The sequence below is a fragment of the Procambarus clarkii genome, chromosome 26, assembly GCF_040958095.1.
Source record: "Procambarus clarkii isolate CNS0578487 chromosome 26, FALCON_Pclarkii_2.0, whole genome shotgun sequence".
Lineage (NCBI taxonomy): Eukaryota > Metazoa > Arthropoda > Malacostraca > Decapoda > Cambaridae > Procambarus > Procambarus clarkii.
The window spans coordinates 26,569,321-26,592,076 of record NC_091175.1 but is presented as its reverse complement, the minus strand read 5'-3'; the positions used below and the strand labels follow the sequence as shown (position 1 = coordinate 26,592,076).

General features: G+C 42.5%; 1 protein-coding gene across 1 annotated transcript in view; it reads left to right on the top strand.

Moving 5' to 3' along the window:
- Nucleotides 1–20,705, top strand: part of LOC123756874 (chondroitin sulfate proteoglycan 4) — a 261,088-nt gene extending 240,383 nt beyond the window's left edge. Inside the window, exons 17-19 of the mRNA XM_069331572.1 lie at nucleotides 6,503–6,658; nucleotides 15,016–17,387; nucleotides 17,633–20,705. Of these exons, the coding sequence (XP_069187673.1) occupies nucleotides 6,503–6,658; nucleotides 15,016–17,387; nucleotides 17,633–17,803 (2,699 nt within the window). The 3' untranslated portion in view covers nucleotides 17,804–20,705. The remainder of the gene's footprint in view (nucleotides 1–6,502; nucleotides 6,659–15,015; nucleotides 17,388–17,632) is intronic.
- The last annotated feature ends 2,051 nt before the right edge of the window (nucleotides 20,706–22,756 follow it).

The window sequence follows — 22,756 nt, the reverse complement described above, 5'->3', positions numbered from 1 at the left end:
AGGCCTCCACATATGCCTCCACACCAGGCCTCCACACCTGGCCTCCACATAGGCCTCCACACCAGGCCTCCACACAAGGGCTCTACACCAGGCCTCCACACAGGCCTCCACACCAGGCCTCCACACAGGCCTCCACACAGGCCTCCACACCAGGCCTCCACATATGCCTCCACACCAGGCCTGCACACAGGCCTCCACACAGGCCTCCACACCAGGCCTCCACACAGGCCTCCACACCAGGCCTCCACACAGGCCTCCACACCAGGCCTCCACATATGCCTCCACACCAGGCCTCCACACCAGGCCTCCACACCAGGCCTCCACACAGGCCTCCACACCAGGCCTCCACACATGCCTCCACACCAGGCCTCCACACCAGGCCTCCACACCAGGCCTCCACACAGGCCTCTACACCAGGCCTCCACACAGGCCTCCACACAGGCCTCCACACAGGCCTCCACACCAGGCCTCCACACAGGCCTCTACACCAGGCCTCCACACAGGCCTCCACACAGGCCTCCACACCAGGCCTCCACACAGGCCTGCTCACCAGGCCTCCACACAGGCCTCCACACAGGCCTCCACACCAGGCCTCCACACAGGCCTCTACACCAGGCCTCCACACCAGGCCTGCACACCAGGCCTCCACACAGGCCTCCACACAGGCCTCCACACCAGGCCTCCACACAGGCCTCTACACCAGGCCTCCACACCAGGCCTGCACACCAGGCCTCCACACAGGCCTCCACACAGGCCTCCACACCTGGCCTGCGCTACACATTATTGTACAGCTTGACGGCGTTGTTTCCAGATGAGGAAGCGCTGAGTAATACTGATGAGTCCGGCATGAAGACAGTGTTGTTCTAGGAAAGAACGCTGTGCTTAACATTGAGTCAAGCACAGTGTTATTCTGTTCCCATAGCTTCCTCACCAGGAACAACACTGTCCCAGGAAGCTATGAGAACTAAGTGAGTATATCATCACTAACTTAACAAACTGACAGGCACACAAACAGGATATATGTCTACTTAGTTTTATATGTTAGAGCCACAGAGATTGTACAGGAAAGAGATGGTTGGGTTCATTGTGTCTTATTTGGATCTAAAAAAGTCTTTTGACAGATTGTCACACAAGCGGTTGTTTTGGAAACTGGAACATGCTGGAGGGTGTGACAAGGAGACTTCTGACATGGATGAAAATTTTTTCTGACAGATGAGGGCGGTAATCAGAGACAATGTATCTGACTGGAGGAGTGTTACTAGCGGAGTACCACAGGGTTCACTTCTTGCACCAGTAATGTCTATCGTCTACATGAACGATCTACCCAGAAGGAACACAGAATTATATGACTATGTTTGCGGAGGATGCTCAGATTCTGGGAAAAATAGGAGTCGCAGACGATTGTAATGCCCTTTACATTGATCTAGATAAAATAAATGCGTCAAGTGGCAAATGGAATTCTGTGTGAATAAAAGTCATGTAATGAAATGTGGAATCGGAAAAAAATAGATCACACTCAACTCATAAATTATATGGATAGGAAGTAAGGAACTGTAATAAAGAATGAGTCCTTGGAGGGGTTTTGGAGAGTAAGCTGCTGCCAGAGGAACACATAAAGAACATTGTGAGAGGAGCGTATGCGTCGCTCTCCAACTTCAGACTTGCTTTTAACTATAAGGATGGTGAAATGCTAAAGAAACTGTTCATGACGTTCGTGAGATCAAAATTGGAATATGCAGCAGTTGTGTGGTGCCCATATCTCAAGAAGCCCATCAATAAACTGGAAAAGGTATATTACCAAATGTCTTCCAGAACTGAAAAACAAGAGTTACAAGGAGAGGCTAGAGGTGTTAAATTTGCCAAAGTTAGAAAATAGGAGAAAAGAGGTGATATGATCACCACTTACAAAATAATAACAGGAATAGACCAAATTGACAAAGAGGAATCCCTGAAACCAGCAACTTAAAGAGCAAGGGGACACAAATTCAAGCTAAGGAAACAAAGGTGCTGAAAAAAATATTAGAAAATTTTCTTTTGCAAGCAGACTGTAGACGGATGGAACAAATTAAGTGAGAAGATGGAGGAGGCGAAAACCGTCAGTAGTTTCAAAGTGTTATACGACAAAGAGCGATGGAAAGACGGGACACCACGAACGTAGCTCTCGGCCTGTAACTAAGGTAATTACACTCACACACACACAGTTAAGGGAGGCATGATGACTACCTATTAAATTCTCAGAGGAATTGACAGGGTAGATAAAGATAAACTGTTTAACACGGGTGGTACGCGAACAAGGGGACACAGGTGGAAACTGAGTACCCACATGAGCCACAGGGACGTTAGAAGGAACTTTTTCACTGTCAGAATAGTTAATGAATGGAATGCATTAGAAAATGATATGTTGGAGGCTGACTCCATACACAGTTTCAAATGTTGATTTAATAGAGCTCGAGAAGCTCAGGTACCTGTACACCAGTAAATTGACGGTTGAGAGGTGGGACCAAAGAGCCAAAGTTCAGGCCTCGCAAACACAACTAGGTGAGTACACACACACACACACACACACGCCACACACGACACACGCTAATTCTGTGGCGCGGGTTCGATTCCCGCACGAGGCAGAAACAAATGGGCAAAGTTTCTTTCACCCTAAGTGCCCCTGTTACCTAGCAGTAAATAGGTACCTGGGAGTTAGTCAGCTGTCACGGGCTGCTTCCTGGGGTGTGTGTGTGTGTGGTGTGGGGAAAAAAAAAAAGTAGTTAGTAAACAGTTGATTGACAGTTGAGAGGCGGGCCGAAAGAGCAAAGCTCAACCCCCGCAAAAACACAACTAGTAAACACACGTACTCATGAACATACACGGTACCACATACAGACTAACACACACACACACACACACACACACACACACACACACACACACACACACACACACACACACACACACACACACACACACACACACACACACACACAGTTGTACACCACGTATGTCAAACCAATCCTGGAGTATGCAGTTCCAATATAGAGTCCATATATCGTCAAGCATAAAAATGAGGGTTGTTGGAAGACAGAAGAGTTAGGGGGGACATAATCACCACATGCAAGATTCTCAAAGTAATTGAAAGGATAGACAAAGACAGTTTATTTAACACACGGGGCACATGCACTAGGGGACGCAGGTAGAAATTGAGTGCCCAAATGAGCCATAGAGACATTAGAAAGAATTTTTTAGTGTCAGAGTGGTTGACAAATTGAATGCATTAGGCAGTAATGTGGTGGAGGCTGATTCCATAAGCAGTTTCAAATGTAGATATGATGGAACCTGTACATCAGTTGATTGGCAGTTGAGAGGCGGGACCAAAGAGCCAGAGCTCAACCCCTCAAGCACAACTAGGTGAGTACAGACGTACACATACGTACACGGTAACACACTCACACACACACATACTTACACAGGCTAACTCACATAAACAAACTAACATAAATACATGCAGTGCAACTAACACACGTACATACACAGGCTAACACACGCACACACAGACTGACATACATACGTATGTGTGCATGTATATACTTATCTGTATGTATGTATATACATACATGCAACTAGGAGAGTAAATAGGCTAATACACGCACAAAAATTGCTTTTTGTGTTGTTAATCATTGTATTTTTTGCCCTTTATCATGCGTTACGAGCTGCGTTATTTTGTGCTCAAAACATTTTCATCACTCATAATGTACTCACCTAGTTGTACTCACCTAGTTGTGCTTGCGGGGGTTGAGCTCTGGCTCTTTGGTCCCGCCTCTCAACTGTCAATGAACAGGTGTACAGGTTCCTGAGCCTATTGGGCTCTATCATATCTACACTTAAAACTGTGTATGGAGTCAGCCTCCACCACATTGCTTCCTAATGCATTCCATTTGTCAACCACTCTGACACTAAAAAAGTTCTTTCTAATATCTCTGTGGCTCATTTGGGCACTCAGTTTCCACCTGTGTCCCCTTGTGCGTGTGCCCCTTGTGTTAAACAGCCTGTCTTTATCAATCCTGTCGATTCCCTTGAGGATCTTGAATGTGGTGATCATGTCACCACAGGATACACCACAGGATACATCCTCATGTCACATGAGGATAATGTGAGGCACTATATCACCATACTAATACTTCTCTACTGTGAGGCACTATATCACCATACTAATACTTCTCTACTGTGAGGCACTATATCACCATACTAATACTTCTCTACTGTGAGGCACTATATCACCATACTAATACTTCTCTACTGTGAGGCACTATATCACCATACTAATACTTCTCTACTGTGAGGCACTATATCACCATACTAATACTTCTCTACTGTGAGGCACTATATCACCATACTAATACTTCTCTACCGTGAGGCACTATATCACCATACTAATACTTCTCTACTGTGAGGCACTATATCACCATACTAATACTTCTCTACCGTGAGGCACTATATCACCATACTAATACTTCCCTACCGTGAGGCACTATATCACCATACTAATACTTCTCTACCGTGAGGCACTATATCACCATACTAATACTTCTCTACTGTGAGGCACTATATCACCATACTAATACTTCTCTACTGTGAGGCACTCCATCACCATACTAATACTTCTCTACTGTGAGGCACTATATCACCATACTAATACTTCTCTACTGTGAGTCACTATATCACCATACTAATACTTCTCTACTGTGAGGCATTATATCACCATACTAATACTTCTCTACTGTGAGGCATTATATCACCATACTAATACTTCTCTACTGTGAGGCACTATATCACCATACTAATACTTCTCTACTGTGAGGCACTATATCACTATACTAATACTTCTCTACTGTGAGGCACTATATCACCATACTAATACTTCTCTACTGTGAGGCACTCCATCACCATACTAATACTTCTCTACTGTGAGGCACTATATCACCATACTAATACTTCTCTACTGTGAGGCACTCCTTCACCATACTAATACTTCTCTACTGTGAGGCACTCCATCACTATACTAATACTTCTCTACTGTGAGGCACTCCATCACCATACTAATACTTCTCTACTGTGAGGCACTATATCACCATACTAATACTTCTCTACTGTGAGGCACTCCATCACAATACTAATACTTCTCTACTGTGAGGCACTACTTCACCATACTAATACTTCTCCCTGATACTATGATAAACTTCAACATGCTGCCAATACTTCGCTTCTCATTGTCGGGGACAAGAAGCAATTTAGGCTTATCGAGGTGGCCCTTTTGGCGAGGACTGACCTTCAGCAGGATGCAGCCCACAACAGCTGCCTATCTCACTGGTGCCTATATCATGCTAGGTAAACAGAGGTATCAGGTGAAGAGAAATATCACCAGTACAATGCAAACATTAGTGCATGATAAACTTAAACTAATTAATATACTTAATTAAGATAATTTTGGATGTGATGTGTGCCTATTTTTTTTAGGAGATAATTTGAGGTAAGTTATACAATTTTAGATAAAATCTGTGAATACTTACAATAAGTTTGATTAAAATTAAGTTACTTACTCAAGTTACTTAAGTTACTTAATCTATTTTACTAGATTAAGTGTTCTTAATGTTAAGAGGGATAGTTGTCCATCCTTCTGGTGATAATGGATTAGCCTTTATCTCAGACTAGTCTTTATTTAGGAAGCTTTCATTACCAAAAGTCAGCAAAGACTTTAGAAAATTCAAACTTGTCAAGATTCTCATCTCTTGTATAATAAATCTGTGCAGTTATTTACACCTCTGGCATTTTCAAAAGCAAATTTTCTCCTGGTTTAAATATTTCATCTTAGAATTTTTCGAGTGCAATCTGTTCTCAAGTCAAATTCTATTTCAAAGAACAAAATTCTACGTAATATGATCGGCGGAGATGTACGACTTAGGAAATTTAGCCACATATGTTATTAGGTTAGACTTGCAGGATCTGCAAAGACGTATAGGTCTGTTGATTGATATATCCTTTGTTAACATCCTTTGATAACATGATAACATCCTTTGATGATGGATGATAACAGCCGGTCGGCCGAGCGGACAGCACGCTGGACTTGTGATTCTGTGGTCCTGGGTTCGATCCCAGGCGCCGGCGAGAAACAATGGGCAGAGTTTCTTTCACCCTATGCCCCTGTTACCTAGCAGTAAAATAGGTACCTGGGTGTTAGTCAGCTGTCACGGGCTGCTTCCTGGGGGTGGAGGCCTGGTCGAGGACCGGGCCGCGGGGACACTAAAAAGCCCCGAAATCATCTCAAGATAACCTCAAGATGATAACAGCCTTTGTTAAGTCTGGAGGAATTGCCAGACCTTAGTTTGTTAAGTTAGAAATGTTTGAAGGAAATATGCATAATCTGCAGGTGTCAGAGTTTGACCACCCTACGTCTTGTATACATTTATGTATCATCTACACACTATAGTTAACGTAGCGTGTTCGAACCCCTGTACAGCTGTGATGGATCCGGACACCCCCTCAGAGAACTTGACCATCAGCGTAGCCACTCCGAGCTCGGGGTTCGTGGCCCTCTCATCCAACCTCACCCACCCTGTGTCCGCCTTCACCCAGGCTGACGTCAACGAGGACCGAGTTTTTTTCATCCATACAGGTAAGTGTGGGTGACTGGCTGTTGGATGCCTAGTAATGAGTCGCGGGACTGATGAGTTAGGTAACGTGAGGTAATGAGTGAGTGGGGTTAAATAGGGAGAGGCCGAGGTTACAAAGATGTTTTACAGCATACCTTCTCGTTATGGCTGACATTCACGCTACAGCCTCCGTTCTCGGTACAGTCTTCCTTCTCGTTACCATCCACCTTCTCGTTACCTTCTCACATTAAATAATAACCTCTATGGTTCAGTGCTGAACCACTCGCTGCGCTATATATATCGAGTCATATCAATGGAGGACAGAAGAAAAAATATATATGCTGGTTAGGATTGAAAATATATGATGGCCACACCTATGGTGAATTACAATTAAACAACTTACTGTATGTTGGATTGTCTCAGTACACAAGTGATAATTCAATAATCCAACACCAGACCTACACATCTGAAAATAAAGGAATTAACAACGTTTCGGTCTGTCCTGGACCGTTATCAAGTTGTGTAATTTTATTAAGTATTTTATACAAATATCTATTTCATATTTTTCTGCCACTTTATTATGACGTGTCTGCTAATACAATCCCAAAACTCTTTTCTTGTCTGTTGTATTTTGGGTGTTTATTCGTATTTTTGCCATTTGTGTGGTAATCCTTGGAAAGAATATTGGCTTGGGTGACAATCCATGGCAATAATAATAATAATAATAATAATAATAATAATAATAATAATAATAATAATAATAATAATAATAATAATAATTGCGTCAGAATACTCAAATACACAAATATTTGTGCCTGTAACATGATTTGAAAACCACTCTTCATATTGGCTGGAATTTTACAATGCTTTTGTTTGGTCGCAAAATTGAGCTTCCGTTTTCAGAATCTGGTCACTTGTTGCTCTATATGGTCATAGAATTAAGCTTTCTATTAAAAACAGGACTTGTTTAGAACCAGTTGGGTCGTGTACTCCCCATGGGTGTCTTTGTTTACAACCAGTTGGGTCGTGTACCCTCCATGGATGTCTTTGTTTACAACCAGTTGGGTCGTGTACTCCCCATGGGTGTCTTTGTTTAGAACCAGTTGGGTCGTGTACCCTCCATGGGTGGCTTTGTTTACAACCAGTTGGGTCGTGTACTCCCCATGGGTGTCTTTGTTTACAACCAGTTGGGTCGTGTACCCTCCATGGGTGGCTTTGTTTACAACCAGTTGGGTCGTGTACTCCCCATGGGTGTCTTTGTTTACAACCAGTTGGGTCGTGTACCCTCCATGGATGTCTTTGTTTACAACCAGTTGGGTCGTGTACTCCCCATGGGTGTCTTTGTTTAGAACCAAGTGAGATTATGGTGTAGGGGTGTATAAGCATGCGAGGGCGGTGGTGCGGGAACTACCAAACACAACTCTGCCAAACTGCCCAGACCAGGCTCTCATATCGGGGACAATCTCTACAGTTGAAGTTTAAATGACTTGAAACTTGATCACAATTTCAGATATTTTTTAAACTGCTCATTGGAGTAAAATCAATGGAATATGATTTTGTTTAGATTTATATAATCAAGTGAAGCTATGTGCACCAGTTTTTAACATTCATGTGAAGCACTGGCTAATCCAATATCTTTAGCTTCGTCTAATGATGCTAGTTGACTCATGATTCCTTTGTTGGTTTCTATATATATATATTTTTCAGTCTCTGGTTCCGGCAGCTTCCTATCTGGAAGCTGCTCAGGCGCGGTCCTGAACACTGAGGACACTAGCATTCAGCTCCTTGCAAATTTCCTGGTCATTTCGTGTATGTTCTGCATACTTCACTGTCATTTTCCTTTGTATATAACTGTAATATCTTCGGTTGCTTCTTTGTTTTTGTATTCAATATTATTTTCATGTATTGTTATGGTTATGTATTTGTTCCTTGATTTGTTGCATATATTCAGTTCTTTTGTATTTTTTTCTACTCTCTCCGTCTTTCCTTTTAGGTTTCTAGCATTGTCTGTTAAACCATGATTTTGTATATTTTCTCAAACTTTTTCCCTTTATCTTCTCGGTCTCTTTGCATTGTTATTTGACATAATTCAGCCTCTACTGAACTATCTTCCCCCCCCCCTCCCAAGTTCTTCCTCCCATTGCATATTTCCTAGATACTTTATTACTAAAAGGAGTTACAGGAAAGTCATTATTTTCTTTTCCTTGACCTCTGACTTATGGTCACTGCTTTTAAATTAATGATATTATAGTCAAAGACCTGGACACAATGGTCGCTGGCTCCTAGTTATACATAATTCGTGATCCAAATTCTCCATATCGTCCCTATTTTGTGTGAAGATCAGGTCCAGTAGAATAAATTAGTTTTTATCCCCTTACATTTAAAATACTGGAGGACCAGGTCCAAAATCTACACAGTAAAATAACAACATACTGGAGTGAACGATATGGAAGAAAATGCAGAATAGAACCAGTGAAGAGCAGAGGTGCCATAGGCACAATCAGAGAACACTGTATAAACATCAGAGGTTCACGGTTGTTCAACGTCCTCCCAGCGAGCATAAGAAATATTGCCGGAACAAATGTGGATGTATTCAAGAGGCACTTAGACAAGTTCTTGCAAGAAGTGCCCGACCAACCAGGCTGTGGTGGATATGTGGGCCTGCGAGCCACTACAAGCAACAGCCTGTTGGACCAAGTTATCACAAGTTGAGCCTGGCCTCAGACCGGGCTCGAGGAGTAGAACTCCCGAAACTCTCTCCAGGTACAATCCAGGTACTCTTGTGTTATCTATAAATGCTGTGTTAAGATCTCTCAAGTGATTTATTGGTTCTCTCTCCATCTGTGTTGTTATTCTGCTTTTTGAAGCTCATCTACATCTTTTGTTGGTGTCTTTGTGTTGTGTCTGCGTCTTCTGCTGTTTACTGGGGGGTTGTATATTGTGTCTGCGTCTTCTGCTGTTTACTGGGGGGGGTTGTATATTGTGGCTGCGTCTTCTGCTGTTTACTGGGGGGTTGTATATTGTGTCTGCGTCTTCTGCTGTTTACTGGGGGGGGTTGTATATTGTGGCTGCGTCTTCTGCTGTTTACTGGGGGGTTGTATATTGTGGCTGCGTCTTCTGCTGTTTACTGGGGGGTTGTATATTGTGGCTGCGTCTTCTGCTGTTTACTGGGGGGTTGTATATTGTGTCTGCGTCTTCTGCTGTTTACTGGCGGGTTGTATATTGTGTCTGCGTCTTCTGCTGTTTACTGGGGGGTTGTATATTGTGTCTGCGTCTTCTGCTGTTTACTGGGGGGTTGTATATTGTGTCTGCGTCTTCTGCTGTTTACTGGGGGGGTTGTATATTGTGTCTGCGTCTTCTGCTGTTTACTGGGGGGGGGGGTTGTATATTGTGTCTGCGTCTTCTGCTGTTTACTGGGGGGTTGTATATTGTGGGTGCGTCTTCTGCTGTTTACTGGGGGGTTGTATATTGTGTCTGCGTCTTCTGCTGTTTACTGGGGGTTGTATATTGTGTCTGCGTCTTCTGTTGTTTACTGGGGGGTTGTATATTGTGGCTGCGTCTTCTGTTGTTTACTGGGGGTTGTATATTGTGTCTGGTGTCTGCGTCTTCTGCTGTTTACTGGAGGTTGTATATTGTGTCTGCGTCTTCTGCTGTTTACTAGAGGTTGTATATTGTGTCTGCGTCTTCTGCTGTTTACTGGGGGGTTGTATATTGAAAGTCCACAATATTTTTTCATCTGCTGCCAGAGGCCCAGTAATGTATTCCGTGTATACATCAGTATTCCTATCTTCAGATTCCTGAAGTTTTGTATTTACTCTGTGTTTTCCCAACCTGGTTTTCTCTATCGTATCTTTTGCATACATTTTTCTCAAATACACATACACCCCCCCCCACACACACAGATTAGGAGACACACGCGCGCGCGCACACACCTTCACATACGTGTGTGTAGGTGTGAACCTTGTATACCACATATGTAAGACCAGTCCTGGAGTATGGGGGCCCAGCAGGGAGCCCGTACCTTGTCAAGCACAAGACGAAGCTGGAAAAAGTTCAGAGGTATGTGTGGGAAAATCCTAGCAGCTTGAATTCTTTTTAATTCTGTGAATATTCAAATATTTATTTTTAATTGACTTTAATATGATATTATTTTTATTTGATTATTTTTCTTAGTTCTTAATAATAAGTTAGTTAGATAGTAGTAAGTAAGTAAGTGGACTGTATGTTCTGATTCAGCTGCTAAAACTTCTCACACATTGGGAGGGACAATTTGTAGCTTAAACCACTTTGAGGTGACTCCTTCATCAACCACAAATTGTTTACCTTATTGTAACAATTATAATTATTAATCATACCACATATGGTGGTCTAATCTACTATTATATCAGTAAAGTTAATGTTTAACTTTTTAAAGTTAATGTTTAACTTTTTAAAGTTAATGTTTAACTACTAATACTATGTCTACAGTATTGAACAAAAAGGGCCTTAGCTGTTCCTGTTGATGGGGCCTGCTAAGGCTGTGTAATTGTAGCATCAAAATTGGGTGTGGCTCTGTGCCTCTGAGTGCCACGTAACGGCGGCTGTCTGGAGGCCTACAAAGCTTGATGTACAGCTAGTGGTAGCAGTTTCTATAATTATGTTGGGAGCCTGCAGCTTCCTGCTTCACTAACTTCCCTCACAATTACCTGTTTGGGATGTAAGGAATTAATAATGGTTCCCTAAACATATAAATACAGGTATGACATGGTATAAGAGGAGCTGCGTCATGTAGAGTACGTACGTGTTAGGGATTTTCATCCCACAGTATATCCGCCTACCTATTTATGTTATATAAAATGACCAGAATATATACAAAATACTTGGTAGGACATATACTGGTGTTGCTGTGGTTGTTGAGAGGCTGTTGTGCTGGTTGCCCACCTGTTGACACCTAGTCTGGGTGTCTAGGAGTTATACCAGCTCATGTGGAGGGAGCCAACTCTACAGCGTGTTGTTTTGTTATCATTCTGGTACGTGGCGACGCTCCAGGGGAGACGTCCCAAAATATTTGGTGATTCTATTTATGTTTAAGGAATAGAGAGTTAAGCTATATTCCTGGTGTTGGAAATTATATTCAGTCCTAGTGAACACTTTTTTATTAAGTTTAAACACTAGACTGTTGTTTGAGTTATAATATATACGTCTTGTTGTATGACGTCACGGAATACCCGTTCTCTTTTCCTTCATGGGGGTAACTTATGTTATTATGTGTGTCAGATTTCCGACAGTATGTCACTAGGCTAGTCCCAGAACTAAGAGGCATGAATTACGAGGAAAGGGTGCGTGAAATGCACCTCATCATACTGGAAGACAGAAGAGTAAGGGGAGACATGATCACTACCTACAAAATTCTCAGAGGAATTGACAGGGTATATATGGATAAACTGTTTAACACTGGTGGTATGCGAACAAGGGAACACAGGTGGAAACTGAGTACCCAAATGAACCACAGAGACATTAGAAAGAACTTTTTAAATGTCAGAGTAGTTAGTAAATGGAATGCATTAGGCAGTGATGTGGTGGAGGCTGACTCCATACACAGTTTCAAATGTAGATATAATAGAGCCCAGTAGGCTCAGGAATCTGTCCACCAGTTAATTGACGGCTGAGAGGCGGGCCGAAAGAGCGGAGCTCAACCCCCGCAAGCACAACTAGGTGAACACACACACACACACACACACACACACACACACACACACACACACACACACACACACACACACACATACACACACACACACACACACACACACACACACACACACACACACACACACTGGCAACAGGGGAACTGCCAGAAATTTGGAAAGCAGCTAACGTAGTCCCGATATACAAGAAAGGGGATAGACAGGAGGCACTGAATTACAGGCCAGTGTCCCTAACCTGCATACCATGCAAGCTGATGGAGAAGATTGCGCGAAGAAAGCTAGTGGAGCACCTGGAGCGAAAGAACTTTGTAACACAGCATCAACATGGATTCAGGGATGGCAGGTCCTGCCTCACAGGGTTACTTGAATTCTACGACCAGGCAACAAAAATAAGGCAAGAAAGAGAAGGGTGGGCAGACTGCATATTTTTGGATTGTCAGAAAGCCTTTGATACAGTGCCACACAAGAGACTAGTGAAAAAGCAGGAGATGCAGGCTGGAGTGAAAGGGAAGGTACTCCGTTGGATAGAGGAGTACCTAAGCAACAGGAGACAACGAGTCAGTGTGAGGGGTGAGGTCTCAGATTGGCGAGACGTTACGAGTGGAGTCCCGCAGGGGTCAGTCCTTGGACCTATACTGTTTCTGATATATGTAAATGATCTCCCAGAGGGTATAGACTCGTTTCTCTCAATGTTTGCCAATGATGCAAAAATTATGAGGAGGATTGAAACTGAGGACGATAGTAGGAGGCTACAAGATGACCTAGACAGACTGAATGAATGGTCCAACAAATGGTTGTTGAAGTTCAACCCAAGAAAATGCAAAGTAATGAAACTAGGCAGTGGAAACAGGAGGCCAGACACAGGATACAGAATAGGAGATGAAGTACTCAATGAAACGGACAGAGAGAAAGATATAGGAGTTGATATCACACCAAACATGTCTCCTGAAGCCCACATAAAAAGATTAATGTCTGCGGCATATGCGAAGCTGGCTAACATCAGAACAGCGTTCAGTAACCTGTGCAAGGAATCATTCAGAATCTTGTACACCACATATGTAAGACCAATCCTGGAGTATGCGGCCCCAGCATGGAGCCCGTACCTTGTCAAGCACAAGACGAAGCTGGAAAAAGTCTAAAGGTATGCTACTAGACTAGTCCCAGAACTAAGAGGCATGAGTTACGAGGAAAGGCTGCGGGAAATGCACCTTACGACACTAGAAGACAGAAGAGTAAGGGGAGACATGATCACAACCTACAACATCCTCAGAGGAATCGACCGGGTAAACAAGGATAAACTATTCAACACTGGTGGGATGCGAACAAGGGGACACAGGTGGAAACTGAGTACCCACATGAGCCACAGAGACGTTAGAAGGAACTTATTCAGTGTCAGAGTAGTTAACGGATGGAATGCATTAGGCAGTGATGTGGTGGAGGCTGACTCCATACACAGTTTCAAATGTAGATATGATAGGGCCCAGTAGGCTCAGGAATCTGTACACCAGTTGATTGACAGTTGAGAGGTGGGACCAAAGAGCCAAAGCTCAACCCCCGCAAGCACAAATAGGTCAGTACAAATAGGTGAGTGCTCATTCCCAGAATGCAACCTATAGCAGCTGTCATACTCCTAAGTACCTATTTACTGTTAGGTGAACAGAGGTATAAGGTGAAACTGATCATTTGTTTCTGCCTGTGAGAGCGTTTGCGCGCCCGCGCGTTTCTTTGTGTGTACTCACCTAGTTGTACTCACCTAGTTGTGTTTGCGGGGGTTGAGCTCTGGCTCTTTGGTCCCGCCTCTCAACCGTCAATCAGGTTGAGAGTGTGAACCTGTGTGTGTGTGTGTGTACTCACCTAGTTGTACTCACCTAGTTGTGTTTGCGGGGGTTGAGCTCTGGCTCTTTGGTCCCGCCTCTCAACCGTCAATCAACAGGTGTACAGGTTCCTGAGCCTATTGGGCTCTATCATATCTACACTTGAAACTGTGTATGGAGTCAGCCTCCACCACATCACTTCCTAATGCATTCCATTTGTCAACTACTCTGACACTAAAAAAGTTCTTTCTAATATCTCTGTGGCTCATTTGGGCGCTCAGTTTCCCCCTGTGTCCCCTTGTGCGTGTGCCCCTTGTGTTGAATAGCCTGTCTTTATCTACCCCTATCAATTCCCTTGAGAATCTTGAATGTGGTGATCATGTCCCCCCTAACTCTTCTATCTTCCAGCGAAGTGAGGTTTAATTCCCGTAGTCTCTCCTCGTAGCTCATACCTCTCAGCTGTATGTGTGCGTGCGTGTGTGTGTGTGTGTGTGTGTGAGGGGTGTGTGTGTGTGTGTGTGTGTGTGTGTGTGTGTGTGTGTGTGTGTCAATTTGACTCTGCGCAAGTTTGACACGTGAGTTTCCCCTGTTCAGTCGTTATTGAAGTAAATCTTGTTCTCATATTGCTTTTTTGTACTGTATAAAAAAACACAAAACTTTAATTTAAACAATGTACAATCACAACAGATGATTGTGGTGATTTCTGTCTCCTCAAGTACCACAACAGATGAGTGCTGTGACTACAGTATTTTGATTTATTGAAAATATAATGAACCCACATCCTTGAAAATCATTTAATATGTGCATATGAGCTATATATAATATTTTATAATGTACATATTTTCTCAGCCATGTTTTGTTTATCTGTTTAATGCACAGGTGGATTGTCTGGGATGTTTCGGTGGCAGGCGAGTGACCAGGTGCATGGTACGGGCTCACACATGTTCACCATCACTGCTAAGGAGCTCCACCTCTCCCTCCACCATAACAAGGAGCTGTGGGTGTTTCCTATGATGCAGCAACCTATCACCCCTGCTGTGCTGCTCACTCTCACCAACGATTACGACTCTCATCGTTCTGTGGTATACATAGTCCGTCAAGCTCCCTCGCTAGGCCAGCTGCTTCTAGAGGAAGCAGGTGTTCGAATGCCTGTAGAAAACTTCACACAGCGTCACATCAATGAATCTCGTATTGTTTTCGAGCACACTAAACCATTTTCCGAGCTTTCTACTAGTGACATATTTGTGTTCGATGTGGAAACACCATTCGCTGAGCCCCTCAAGGACCAGGAATTTCACGTGGAAGTGTCTGTGGCCAGTCCAGGAGGGGGAGGTCTGGAGCGGTACCTTGGGCTGGCACCTCTGGTAGTGGCAGAAGGAGGACAAGCCACTGTGCGCCCTGATAACCTCAATCTCTCTGCAGTGATGGAGTTCATAGAGGGCTATCCAGGGGCTGTGAGCATCGACCGGCCCTCACCAAAATTAGTGACTACTGTAACTGTTATCCCTTCTCATGGGGTGTTCACTTTGCGGAAGAGAAACCTAACGGAAGGGTATACCTTCACAGCTCGTGATATTGAGAAAGGTCGTGTTAGATATGATCACGATCACAGTGATACACTCTCAGATACGTTAGGATTTAGTGTCTCTTTGGCAGGTAATGGATCTTCACCTGATGTACTCTTGTTCAATGGCTCTCTGAATGTAAGCGTGACACCTGTGAATGACCAGCCATTCACACTGGAAACAGCAGCACCTGTTCTAAAAGTGGTGCACCGGCAAAATGCTGTTATTACCAATGAAAGTCTCCTGACCACCGATCCCGACAACATGCCTAGTGAGATTATGTATGAACTGATGGGTGCTCCAGACCATGGGCGCCTCATTTTAGCTGATAACTACAGTGTAGCCATTCAATCATTTTCCCAGCTGGACGTGAATACAGGGCGAATTTTGTATGCCCATGATGGCACTAACGGATCAGCAAGGTTCTATTTCAAAGTGTCTGATGGAAAGCACAAGCCAAAATATACTGTATTTACAATTGAAATACAGCCTTTGACACTAGAGCTGGTTAATCACTCTGTCATCCCACTCCGCCAGGCTACCACTGTTGCCTACCTTTCTCCACAGTATCTTGCTGCAGTAACTAATGGTAACCATAACCATATATTCTACAACATCACCAGACCACCTAGGTTTGGTCGTTTATACATGAACGATCAGGTGGTACACACCTTTGGCCAGGTGAATGTCGATAAGGGTGAAGTGCTATATATGCAGATGGAACTGAGTGAACCTGCTGACAACTTTCGTGTTGATATATGGACGTGGGAGGCTACAGTGCAAGATGTGGAAGTTCGTGTGGTGGTTTTACCATTGGTCGAGTCCAAACCACTTATAGCAGCAGTAGGTGGTCGGACATGCCTCTCTCTGGAACACTTAGACGCTTCACAGCTTGCTACAACTACGGGAAGTAACCCTGTCTATAAGGTAAAGAGACGGCCTCGTTTTGGTAGAATAAAAAAGGTGAGCCAACGACTTAGGAGATCAGTTCGCTCACATGAAGTCCATGAGTTTACCCATGAAGAAATCCGAGCTGGTTTAATATATTATGTTGCAAGAAATCTCAATTTAAAGGCTGATGAGCCATTGCATGATGCATTGCATTATGTGCTACAGGTTCCCGCACCTGGGGTACAGCCAGCTGAAGGCACATTGCACTTCACTCTAGTTGAGGCAGGTTTGGATGAGGGTGCAGAACCTCCTAGACACTTGCGGCCAGAGCTTCCACCTTCTATCCGTGGCAGTTCAGAACCTAGTACTCCTGGGACTGGAAACTCTGGCTTGTTCTTGGGTATTCCTAAAGATTATGTGATGATGGTGGTGGCAGCTGTTGTTGCTGTCGTTGCAATCATTGCTGTCATCGTTGTGGTACGATGTGCAACAAGGCGTCGACACTCAGATAAGAGAAGCGACGTTGGAATGGATGCTGATGTAGCGTCACTACCCCCACCACTCCCATCAGATTCAAGACCAAATTCATTTATGACTGATGACCTATCAGAGCTAGAGTGCCGACCCCCAGAGCTGCCATCATCTCCTCGGCCTGGTCGGCACCACCTGCATCACCACCTCCACCATAATGGTGGCAGCGGTGGGTTGGGTCTGGCCGCCCACCTCACAGATTCGGAGGCCTCGTGGCCCCACGACGCCTCACGTGAGGTGTCACCAGCAGTGCCTCAGTGTAAGGTACAGTTTACCCTCTCTCCAAAGAGCTAATTATTTTAAATTTAAATTTGTTTTTTTATTATTTCCTCAAATTAAATTTCTTCACAAAAATTTCAAAGGGTCCTTTGTTTCTTTTACAATTCTTATAATACCTAATTTACCTTCAGCAAATTTCATAATAGCCAGTAACTAAGTGCAAAATCTTTCCTATCATTTTGTTTCTTGATTTTAATTTGTCCTTATTTATTTCCCCTATTGTGGGACAGGTGACGCCCCTCTGTACAGACACAGCGCCTCGTGACCCTCCTTACGACCCCCTTCTGGCTGGCTATCCTTATGGCGTGGACAACCAGCAGGCCGAGGAGTGGGGTCTTTATGAGAAGCACCAGCCCAGGACCACCAACCCTATGCTCAGGAAGAACCAGTACTGGGTATAGAACTCAGCAGGGTGGGCAAACCACCACAAATGGGGTACATAACACACTATGAAGCACCTCTGTTTGGGGTGCAACTCTTTTTACTTTTAATGAAGAGTGGCAATTATATTTTTGATCTACTTTTAATCCAGGATTGTGAAAATATTTTGAATCCTGTAAATAATACTACATATATGCAATACAACATACCAAAAACCAGACTCACTGCAAAATGACGTTACAAAAGCTACCAATGTCCTAATGCTCAATACTGAGTAAATTTTCCCTAAGCAGTAGCTGCTGTATGTAACTTGCACGAGTGTTTTGAAAAATGAGCTTATTTTAGTGCTGATAATTATTCACTGATCTAATAAAAGTATCACTGTGTACATGATGGACTTCATAAGTGGATTTACTCCATGCAAGAACCACAAATAGAAGAGAAATTTGCCATTAAATCCAAAAACTGGATGAAATGTTTTAGTGCCTAAGATAAGAAGAAATTTTTGTGGTTTGGCCTGTGGGAAGAAGAACTCAAAGAAAACTAAAGCAAGTGGTAGTATAAACTAAAAAAAAAGGCAACTCGGGAAATGTTCGTGTTTTAAATCATATTTTTTTCTTACCACGAAGTCCCTAATGTTGCTTTCCTCAGGAAATTCTTATATGTTGAGTTTTTAGGAAGCCGCTCAGAAGCACAAAGTCTGCGCATATCTTTAATGGTTTGTGTAGATTTTGATCTACATGAATATGAAGCTGAAGACTGCGCAGACCTTGAGCCAGTCTGCGCACTCTGACCATTAGTCATGTAGCCTTAGAGTTCATGTGCCCCAGGTTAATACTGATGGAGCTTAAACTCTTGTATATAAGCAGGTCTGTGGCAGATTTTGTAACCAGCCACAGGAAAATAGTGCATCCGTCTATGGCCACTGCTGAGCCCTGGTTGATGTTTATGGCCATTTATTCTTGTGGACGGATGTACCATACCGAGCTATCCAATATCCAATGATTCTCCTTTTGAAAAGGAATTGAGACATGTCATGTAATTCCTTCTTGTTAAATTTTGCAGTACTCATTTTCAAGAGTTGATCCTTCCATCATTGCCCAAGTCTTAATATTATATATATATATATATATATATATATATATATATATATATATATATATATATATATATATATATATATATTGTGATTACCCCCCATCAAGTGCATTAAATGTAGAAGTTCCGTTGATGCTCTTTAGGAATGTAACAAAACTGACATTATTATGTAAGACAGTTACCTAAAATACTGATTGCATTCTGTCAACCATGGATTTTGTTTGAATTATTTATGTATGAATGTACATGCTATATAAATTATACATATATATATATATATATATATATATATATATATATATATATATATATATATATATATATATATATATATATATATATATATTTGTGTTTCTCACGTGGCCCCACAAAAATGAGGTGATTTGATGAAATAGCTATGCCCAAGATTACCATCAAAGTGCTGTCGGGGGTGGTGGTTCAAATAGCCTCGGCTATCATTGCCTTTTGTACGATCACTAAATCACTAATGGTCGAGTGGTTTAAGGCACCGTGTACACCAGTTGCAATGTGCTCTTGGCGGTCTGGATTCAAGTCACTTCTGGGGTGTGGAGTTTTCAGTTATATATATATATATATATATATATATATATATATATATATATATATATATATATATATATATATATATATATATATATATATATATATATATACATATATATATATATATATATATTAATATAATTACATTAGTAAGGTCTAGTATTTGCCCTTGAGATGAAGATACAAAGATCTTTATGATGTAAGAAGGCTGTTATTGTTTTCTTGTACTGTGTATGTCACATGACAGGTAACATACACAGTAGGTGATGGTAATGCCATCAAAATTGGTACACATAAATTTATTTTAATAATGTGCCCTTGAAGGTCTCTCCATATCTGCGTCCATTTTTATAAGATATTGGAGGAATTCGGAACGGAAAGGTATTGTATATGTTTCTAAACACCATCAACCAGTGAAAACAAAGATTTAACTCATATTTTTTATATGGTACTGAATTTTCTTAAGCTTACTCAGTAGTGTCAATTGAGTGACTCCAGGTGACTGCTAATGTTACTTTCCTCCATATAAAGCAAATGTTTTCAGATATTACTTAATGGTAATATTTTAATAATGGTTGTCTTATTAGCAAATCTTCAAGACTGAACTGTATAAAGAAACTGGACATTTCTCAGGTCTAATTTTGCAAAGACTGATTGCTGCACTTTTTGTAGGAAACTAATGCATCAGATTGTTTTACTTAAGAAAGACTGACATACTCAAGTTCATTTAACATTTGAAATAGTTTATAAAAATCTTTAAGGATATATTTTTCAGGACTGTGACACCTCACGGAGGGAGACATTATGTCACCTGGCAATGGCATAGGTCCCACCGAGGGTAGTGTAGCCTACGAAGACTGACATGGAATGGGTCATCTTCATGTGAAGCACCTGCTGTAGACTTGGGGATGTGGAAACCATGCTTGTCGTCTTTCACTATACCTATGCAATGTAACAGTTTCTCGGGAGACAGGCGATGGTTGAGGTAAGGAAGTGGGTTACGTCACAGCACACACTTATAGAGCTTTGTGTTAATCATATTAGATCACATACTAGTGTATGGCAGAAAACAGTGTGTGTGTGTGATTAGCGTTCCTCGTATGAATGGTCTTCCGTCGCATTATTCATAGGAAATATGCTACTGTACTTGTAAATATATACAAATATTAAGTTATTTTGAAATAAAGAAATGCTCTTTGTATTTGTACAGATTAGTGCCAAAGAATTTATATATTATTTGTAATAAAACTGTAAACGAATGGAAGCATATTACTACTTATCCTTAATTTTTTTTTCTACAACAGACGTGGCCACACATTTACAATGCTAACCAGCATATATACATTTTCTTCTGTCCTCCATGGACAGGGTTAGAGAAGTGTTAAACATATAGTTCAAGGGTTTATTGAACACTCAACCACAGAAGGTGATTCGGTGCTTTTAAATGCTAAGCTAACCTACATACGTAAATACATAGATACACAGATTTACGTATGCCCTACATAAAGTGTTCGATGTGTCTTTTACATAGTGTCATTAATGTGCATTTACAAAGGTGAAATGTAATTCTAATCAGCTTCCATAACTATATTAATATATATATATATATATATATATATATATATATATATATATATATATATATATATATATATATATATATATATATATATATATATATATATATATATATATATATATATATATATATATATATATATATAAATATGTTCAAATCAGTGGGATGTTCTTGCAGCCCCAGCAACCATTATAGAGCCAACAAAACAACACAAACAGTCCGGCTGGGACCACCCTCTAGTGGAAAAAGTAGCTGATGCCATGCTCAGCGTCGCAACATCAGACAAGGAGAAAGCCCGCCTCAGAGCAGTGCGTGCCCCCCATGCAGGAGACTTCCTCCTGGCAGTACCCATGTCAGCAATGGGCACGCGCCTAGATCCAGAATCCCTTCGTGTAGCAGTGACCCTCCGCCTTGGTGCCCCAATTCACACTGAATACAAGTGTATTTGCAACAGGGTGGAAGCAGACCGATACGGACTGCATGGGTTGCATTGCGGAAGCACAAAGGGCTGGCATGCAAGACACAACGAGGTCAATGACATCATCAAGAGAAGCCTCGTCTCAGCTGGGTGCCCAGCGGAGAGAGAACCTCGCATCCTTGGGGTCCAAAACCCGGATTTCCCCACACCGCCCTGATGGCATCACCATATACTCATGGAAGGAGGGTAGACAGTTGGTGTGGGACTACACATGTGTATCCACCCTGGCTGACATCTATGTACACTTCGGAGCTGATCAAGCAGGTGGGGCGGCCAACCACAGGGAAACAGCAAAATCACTCAAGTACAGGCGACTGGAAGGTCAATACCTCTTTGTTCCCATAGCGTCTGAGACGCATGGTCCCTGGGGCAAGAGTGCCTTGGGATTTCTCAAGGAATTGGGTTCCAAGCTCATTGACGTTACCAGAGACCCAAGGGCTTCCAGTTTTTTATATCAGCGTCTCAGTGTGGCGATGCAGAGGGGAAATGCTTGCTGCGTCCTCGGTTCCTGTCCAGAAGCGGAGGAGCTTCAAGAGATCCATAACCTTTAGGCATTTGTCTTGTATGTTTTGTAACCTTTAAATACACAATAAAGGAAAAAAAAAAAAAAGGGAAGGGGTGGTAGGAGAAAAGCACACAGAAACTGTATTGGAGGGGACCTACATTCCCTCCAATGCGTTATGTGTGGTTTCCTCCGAGGCTATGGGTCCCCCTTCTTCCAGCCAGAGGTGGTACTCTATATAAATAAATATATATATATATATATATATATATATATATATATATATATATATATATATATATATATATATATATATATATATATATATATGAATGAAAACTCACACCCCAGAAGTGACTCGAACCCATACTCCCAGAAGCAACGCAACTGGTAACTACAGGGCGCCTTAATCCGCTTGACCATCACGGCCGTCAAAAGGAAGTGATAGCCGAGGCTATTTGAGCCACTTCCCCGACGGCAACTCGGATGGTAATCTTGGGCATAGCATTTCACCAAATCACCTCATTCTTTGGGGCACACGTGAGGAACACAAATGCGAACAAGCCTGAATGGTCCCCAGGACTATATGCGAATGAAAACTCACACCCCAGAAGTGACTCGAACCCATACTCCCAGAAGCAACGCAACTGGTAACTACAGGGCGCCTTAATCCGCTTGACCATCACGGCCGTCAAAAGGAAGTGATAGCCGAGGCTATTTGAGCCACTTCCCCGACGGCAACTCGGATGGTA